This window comes from Glossina fuscipes, unplaced genomic scaffold (assembly GCF_014805625.2).
Source record: "Glossina fuscipes isolate IAEA_lab_2018 unplaced genomic scaffold, Yale_Gfus_2 1, whole genome shotgun sequence".
Lineage (NCBI taxonomy): Eukaryota > Metazoa > Arthropoda > Insecta > Diptera > Glossinidae > Glossina > Glossina fuscipes.
Window position 1 is genome coordinate 49,582,409 of NW_023998415.1, and position 8,545 is coordinate 49,590,953.

The following is an 8,545-nucleotide window of genomic DNA, read 5'->3' on the forward strand; positions in this document are numbered from 1 at the left end:
TTCAGCAGAATTTGTAGTCTCGAAAAAGTTGTTCCGTGGATCCGTATAATTTTCAATAGCATTCATTCTTGAACCAAAAGACGTTAGCGTACCAAATTCCATCGAAATATGTCAAAAATTTGCGATCTGGAGATTGGACACAGAAAAACAAGACAGATTGGCAGATGGACAGACAAGCTTCAGAAATTGATTCACTACCCTCGTCGGTGCGGTGATCGAACATAGTCCTTATCCAAAGACGCAAACCATTGTGTTTTTGTCTTGATGAAACTGGACAAATTTACAAATTAATCGCCTTACAATTGTAATTAGCCGCATGCCTGGCAAACAATGCATTCATGAAGACATTGTTTAGAAAGTGTTGAATGAACATAGCATGAAAACTGATTTCAATAGACGTACGAATATATTCATATGTTTACGTTACGTTACATATCGTCTTACCATTATCTGAACATTTATTCAGCTGGATTAATGATTTTATGGCTCCACCCTTTACAACATAAGTTCTCGACTGATTGACTAATTAGCTGCAATATATACCCGCTCTCTTTCTAGCAACCCTAGTTTCCCTAGAAATCCATGAATTATTAAAAAAAAAAAGGAAAAAAGATTTGTGCTCTTCTTCATAAAGATGAAAACTCGGAATACTTCAAGAAAATTTCAACAGACATCGTGCACAGTTGTCTTTGCCCACCTGGGCATGTGTCTTCATGATATATTGCAAATCTCGGCCACACAGCAACGAAAACATCTTCAAACACGCTTGATATTAATACAACTGACATTAACGGACCTAGATCCCAGCTCAACATTGTAAAGCGTAATTTCGGTATTGGGATTGCAATCACTACGATGCGTCTGGTTCCCTTCGGCCAACCTCAACTACTCCAAACGGAGAAATCTATTATTTTGTTTTAATTTTTTTGTTAACGGCTTCTCCATACTTGGAAAGGTCCTCCAAACGGAAAGACGTAATTACTTCCCATAAAAATTGAATATTTTGCTTTAAAATATTTCACTTATCTGCCTGACGTGTTGTTGTTCAGTTAATAATATTATTTTATAACAATCATTTATATTTCAATTAAAGGTTACTATTACCCCTGTTATCATTTCCTATTCCATGAAAAGAGAACCAATAAGACCGTTATATTAAATCAACAAACTTGATTATATTAAATCAACAAACTACTTTTAAATAAATGATTATATTTATAAAAACTTATTGATATTCGAATCCATTGTTTTTATTTTTACTTTTATTCATTATTTTTTTATTTATTTTTTTTTTTTTTGGTATTTTTTATTTATATAAATCAATTATTTAATTTCATTAACTCGAAAAAAATCTAAAACAAAACGTGTAATATGTGTGTGTGCGGGTAATCCATTTTTTATTCAAATTATACGTGTATGTGTACCTGCACAATTTTTTATAATTAAATTACTCTTTATTTTTTATGCGGCATTTTATTAGGGGACAAACATAAAAATGTCATTTAGATGAAAATTTTATATTTTTTCTAAATAATAACAATAACAATAAAAAAATAAGAGAGAAATAATATTCGGTTTGAACCGAATATTTGTATACTTACCACTAGCTTTTCCTTATAAATAACGGAACCACATCTATCTATCATCTCTACTTGACAAGATCGTTTAATATACTATATAACATAAACGTATACGCGACATTTCACCTTAACACTTTAAGTAAAAATCGTGCTTACAGATTCCGTCTCGATTAGTTGACTCACGTCGTCACAAGGTAGCATTAGTTTAAAAATTGATATCAACTATTGACATCACAATCTTAAAGAGAAAAACTTATGCGTCGTTTTATAATTCCTTGAAGGATTATTTTCTTGTTTGCCGACCCCATAATGGCATCACTTGTTTTTCTAAACAGATTTTCGAAATGTAAAAGGCATTTTAATAGACGAACAAACAGACTTCTCTATATATCGTGGCCACTTTATGTTATCTCGGCAACATATCTTTGTGCATTCAAAACGTTTATCAAATCTAACAGACCTTGGAAAACTATGAAATAGTTTAGTTTCCTGAACCTTTAGGTGAACGATTAAAATAAATAAAATGATTGCATAAATTGGAAATAAAATCTTAGATTAAATAAAGTTTTCATATTATAGAAACAAAAAACGGTAATAAAAAATATTAAAAAAAAAAAAATTTATTAAAACATATATGAAGTCTTTCATATTTTGCCCTTTTTCGTCTCTCTTATTGAGACTTTTGCTTAGTCGCATGCGAATTTTAAAGCACATCTTAACATTTGCCAATGGCCGTTTCACGCTTAATTTGCAGTGACACTACACGGCACATAATACATCGGTCAATAATCCCTGAAAATGAGTAAAAACAGAATATTTTTTTTTTGGAAAATTCAAATTTATTGCAACAATTAATAATCGCTAGGGGTCAAATCTGAACACAGCCGGTGTTACATCAATTCTAACTTCAATTTATGCAATTTTTCCATCCAATTCCATTGCAAGCAAATGGGAATCCTCTTTTTAAGGACGGAGTTTTTATGCTTAAATTTTCATCCAAATGCTCGAAAAGGTATTTTCGAAGCATAAGACTTGCCATAACATATTTCAAGCAAATTCTGAGTTCTCAGAGTATTTTTTGCCATCAATCAAAGCTCTTTTTCACCTTTATTCATTGGATTTTTTTTGTTATATAAAAATCACTATAACACTGAAATTTTGACAAGCACTATGTGAAGGCCGCTGCTTTCTGAAAACGAGATCCATCTGACAATCCCGGAAATTGTTGATAGACGTGTTTTTTGTTTTATCTATTGGCCTAGCGCAAAAAAACTCTTGCTAGATGTCATACGCAATTAATTGCCAGCTTGCATTAAGTAAAATAAGTGGAAGCATAAATATACGAAATCTTTGACTTATACGCAAACTTTTCAAGCTTTTTTACTTTGAAAAACGGAAAACTTGCATGTGAAGTTTGCAGGATAGTAAAATCGGGCAAAGCAAAACATAAAGACTGAATGAATCGCATGCGACATTTCACAATATCCAAGATACTCCTCGCTTTAATCTACTCCGTCCTAATCTACTCCGTCAACGACCACAAAGATCAAACATAAGCACCGCATTGACTAATCAATTATTTTGAAATATTTCAAGGATTCGGAGACCTTTGCGTTTAGCATACGCACTTAAATGTGGAAAGGCCATGAAATTATTGAATACCATCTCAACGAAAAAGTTGATTTAGGGTAACTCGTTTATTTCATCCAAAATGCAACATGTCTTCTCATAAAGTTAGGCTATTAATGCTACAAACGCATATATCCAAATTTCCTGGGAATGACAACTAATCGAGCAAATCGAGAAGTCGATTAATCATAAGCGACTTCCCGTAGAGTCGCTCTCCGATATCCTATTGACACAAGGGCATTATAAACTGTATACATCGCCTTTTTAATTCTTCACAGCACGCGTAATCACGTTCGTCGTTTATCGCGACGATCACATCGCAACCATCGCTGAGTGATTTCGCTAAGTTGAGATAATCAAAACTCGAATAATTTTGTAAACTTTATTGAAAAATTTTCAGTTTCTAGTTTAAATTTTAAACATTAAACATCAAAAGAAAATAGAATAAATAACCTGACATAACTTTAAAGCAAAAAAAAAAAAAACAATATCCTCCCAATGAGAAAATCTTTTGTAGTTTGATATGCATTTAAAATAGAGCAAAGCTTATTATAAAGTTTTAGTTATTGGGTTATTTAGTCCGTACATTCTGAGTAATTGTTGTAAATGTGTGATACATATTCTAAATGGTGGTGGGTATGAAAACGATTCGTTTTAAGACCCGATTAACTTTTATAATGTTATGTAAATAGCACTAAAACATTTCGATATTACATTATTATTGTATTATATAAATGTATTTTTATGTGTGTGAGTGTTTGCATACATATATATATATATATATATATATATATATATATATATATATGTACATATACATACGTGTATATGCCTAGGTGTGTACGCATTTTTCCATCATTGTATGTATTTCCGTAGAGTGCGTGTAACTGTGTTTTAAACCGTATAAATGACAGCTAAAATAATAATTCAATCACCATATCATAATATATATATGCATATATATATATATATATATATATATACATGCATATATGTTTATAAAAAGATTGTATTTATACAATTGTATTTATGTATAAATGATTTAATTGTAGCATGTTGTAAAAAATGTTGAAAAAAAAATCAGTAATTTTCAGAATATTAATAATTGTAAGCATGTTATGTTTTCAGAAAACATTTTATTTAACTTTATTTAGCTTTTTGTTTTTTTTTTTATACATATATTTTAAATAAGGAAGATCTTTGATTTATTTTGGAAATATTTAAGTTTCGTTTAAATTTTTACCGTTTTCAAAGAGAATGAAAATTTCATACGTAAATCAGAACAGAACTCATTTTTTGATTTATTCATTCAATTATACAAAAAATTAGATCAGAATTCACTCATTTAAAACAGTTAGAATGTATTTACAGTCAGCCAATCAGTCAGTCAGTCAGTCAGTCAGTCAGTCAGTCAGTCGAGTCAGTCAATTAATCAATCAGCCTTTCAATGAATTAATCAATCAATCAGTCAGTCAGTCACTAATCAATCATTCGTTTTATTTTAATTTTTCCATCATTTCATATATACAAAAATTTGTTCTTGTTTTTTTCTTTCTTTTCATTGTATGCAAAATGTGTGTGTGTGTGTGTGTGTGTGGCCTATAAAGATTTTCTGATGTTCCCAGGATGTTCGATCTCGGGCCCCGAGGGCTGCAATTTGTTCATATATCACTTGCCCCAGGAATTTGGCGATGCTGAACTCATGCAAATGTTCCTGCCGTTCGGCAACGTTATCAGCTCGAAAGTGTTTATCGATCGAGCCACAAATCAAAGCAAATGTTTTGGTATGTTTTTCCCTCTTCCAGTTTCAATTCCTTTTAAAAAATCATTTCATTAAATTAAAAAGAAAAATAAAGCAAAAAAAAAACAACAAAAACTATATAATTTTATTTATTCATTTAGGTTTCGTTTCATTTGATAATCCTGCCAGCGCTCAGACCGCCATTCAAGCAATGAACGGTTTTCAGATTGGCATGAAAAGACTGAAGGTCCAATTGAAACGACCAAAAGATGCGAGCCGACCTTATTAACAATCAGAGTTCCTTCAAACGTTACAATATCTTCACAATTCCATGAACGTGCAAGTATTTAGCAAACTTTTAATGCAGTTTCATGTATTAAAGCATCCCGATAAACAATTAACAGCCCGCCATTATATGCAGAATCCTAACCTGCCTCGTTAAACAAAAAAAGCCATAAAAATAAAATAAAAAATAAAAAAACATAAAAAAAAAAATTAAAAAAAAAAAATAAAGTAAAAGCAAAAATAAAAATCAAGCAGTAAGAAAGCATTAGCAAGTGAGATATACAACAAGAAAATATGGTAAGCACATAAAATAAATGCAATAATAATAAAACATAAAAATTTAAGAAAGAAACACACATCAGTAATAAATTAGAACAATTGCGGCTCCATCGGCACCATTATTTTTCTACTCTGAATACATATACACATAATATAGGCAAAAAAAAAAAAAGATAACAGTTAGAAAAATAAGAAAGCACATAGGAGAAGGAAAAATATTCCATCACAAGAATGCCAAATAAGTTTGTCCTATATATAGGAAATGCTTAATTTCATCAGCTAATTAAAAAACATGCGATCGATACCTTATCCGACGCTGGATGATGGTTTATATGAAATGTTTAAGAATCGCTTTGGTCTATTTGAACGGGATTATTGTACAGACGTTATCCATGACGAAATCTAATATGTAGCATATAAGAGGATTAACAGGAATTCATTGAAAAGGGACACTAAATGTGATATTCCTTAACGAAAGTAAGGGTTTAGTGTTTTAGATTCTGTGCATCTGTAAATAATCTCCTGTAAATAAATTTTCAATTTCAATAAAATCCACGCTGTTGTAAAGTCACGCAATCTATTGGTGCAAGCCCATCTTATGGACCAGTGGGTAATTAATAAACTATTCTACTATTGTATACGCAAATATACGTTCCTGAGAAATGATACTATTGACTACTCGGTATAATTACTGCCTAGCTTTCAAGGAACTTTGTTTTTAGCCAACGTAAATACAATAAAATGACTTTTACAAGCTCGCCTCCTCCCGCGTTAAGCCTTGTCGTACCAAGACTAAAAAGTTTAATCGTTAACGGTCTGTTGCCAACCGTCAACACGCTAATGATACAGGAAATGGTGTCACTATGATCAGCTATATTACTATATTAAAGTCGCTTTGCTCAGCTGAATTCTTATTGGAATTGATATATGAACACATCAATAATTCCCAGGACTGACATAGAAGCCATCTATGAAAATCGCAAAATTTGTGTTATTTTTAGAAACTTCAAATCATCAAACGATATCTATCAGAGTTTCATATTACCTCATTAAAAACATTTTAGAGCTTACATGATTACAGTGGCTTTAGCAAGGCTATTTTTGACAACTTGTTCGAAACAATGCACAAGAAAACTTTTTCCATTCAAGGGACAGGGCGGATATCATACGAAATTTCGCATGAAAATTTTGATAGGAGAAAGCTGTTTTCCATATGGATACCACGTTCACTTACAGTGAAACAAAAAAAAAAGAAAACCCGCGACACAAATGAATGGGAAATTGAATAAATTGAAAATCGGATTGCAACTCCAAGAATATGTCGTTTAGCAACTAATATATGTTTGCTTATCTGATAAGGATGCTACAAGGCAAAATTTTCGCATCAGATGATAAAGTCATTATGAGCTCTGAAGCGCGTTTTTGTTTTTCCTTCCTTCCAAAAAACCATCAAAATGACGAAAAATGATTGCATTGAAGGACGCGGTGTTAATGAATAATGAAAAATTTTGCAAGGAAAAATTATTAACCGACTTATTATATAAACATGAATAAATAAATTAATTAACTACTGTTGATTTGGCTAATGCCAAGAAAAGTATTCCAATTGGATGAGTATATTAGACCTATAGGACAAAGAGTTGGGCGCCTTAGTCATTAATTGGGGACCAAACAAACAATTTAAGGACATTCGAATGATTCTGGATTAGAGGTGCCATTATGATACTGGATTGTGAAAAATTGCTTCAATTTTTCTATTCGATGTGAAACCAGCCAAAGTGATTCCCTTTGTAATTCCGACAAATGTAAAGCCGATTTAAATATATACCTCCAAACGTCAATCCCTCTCTTCTTGGCATTCTGACGGCGGCAAAAATTAACAAACAGAACTTTGGTACATAGATCCTTAATTCACACGTTCAAAGACCAAAATTCAAGTTTTACGCATAATTATGAAACGAAAATGTATATTTTTCACTCTCTATCTCTCTCTCTCTCTCTCTCTCTCTCTCTCTCTCTATCTATCTATCTATCTATCTATCTATCTATCTATCTCTCTATCTCTCTCTCTCTATCTATCTATCTATCTATATATCTACATATCTATCTATCTATTTATCTATCTATCTATCTATCCACCTACCTATCTATCTATCTTTCTGCCCACTGAATAATTTTGTTTTTATATATATCTTCACAGATGAGACTTGAAATTACATTCACACCGAAAAAAATTTCTTTCTTCTTCTCCCGCAACTCGCCATCGTACAGTCTCCTCCATAAGGCAATTATAGTTTAACTCACTTTTTTTTAGAGATAACATTATTATGAATTAAAAAAAAATTTATAAAGAAAAAAAAAACAGTCTTAAAAAAACCCAAAAATTTATTATAGAATCCTTATATTCAAGATGTTTATACTACACATGATAAATACAACAACAAAAACAAAAGATACAACTAAAAAAAAAAAATCACAAAACAGTATATTAAAAAAAAATTTTTGCCAAAATATCGTATTATGAAAAACAAAAAAAACCAAAAAAAAATACCTAATTATTAGAATTATTAAAAACAAAAAAAAAAAATAGTTTTGTTAGACAACACAGTATGATAAATAAATAATTTCCTTAATAAACACAAACAGACACATACACATATACACGCCCGATCATACATTAAAAATTATCATGAAAAAAAAAAAATAATAATATTTATTCAGAATAAAAAAAAAAAAAAATTAATAAAAAATAACTGACTGGCATGAGACCAAAACCATATGGGTTTTCATAATATTTAAAATTAAAATTTAAAAACAAAGTTTTAAAATTTATTAATTTTTATACCAAAAACCAGAAAACAAAACAAACTGTAATGGGAATTTATAAAACAACAAAAACAAAGAACTATAAAAGTAGTAAAATTAAAAGTTTTATGCAAGAAAAAAAAAAGAGGAAAACAAAAACAAACAAACAAAACAGAAAAGGAAAGAAGCAAATCTTATCAAAAATCTTCAATTTGAAAAAAAAAAA

The 8,545-nt window shown here is 30.4% G+C and overlaps 1 protein-coding gene across 19 annotated transcripts in view; it reads left to right on the forward strand.

Moving 5' to 3' along the window:
* LOC119645078 (CUGBP Elav-like family member 4) overlaps positions 1 to 8,012 on the forward strand; it is a 683,800-nt gene extending 675,788 nt beyond the window's left edge. For 16 of the 19 annotated variants that reach the window (XM_038044960.1, XM_038044958.1, XM_038044951.1 and 13 more), the window contains 2 exons: positions 4,817 to 4,993; positions 5,112 to 5,239. In XM_038044960.1, coding sequence (XP_037900888.1) covers positions 4,817 to 4,993; positions 5,112 to 5,239 — 305 coding nt within the window. Of the gene's footprint in view, positions 1 to 4,816; positions 4,994 to 5,111; positions 5,533 to 7,714 lie in introns of those variants that run through there. The other 3 variants (XM_038044950.1, XM_038044957.1, XM_038044948.1) reach the window with 2 other exon arrangements.
* Positions 8,013 to 8,545: the final 533 nt, after the last annotated feature.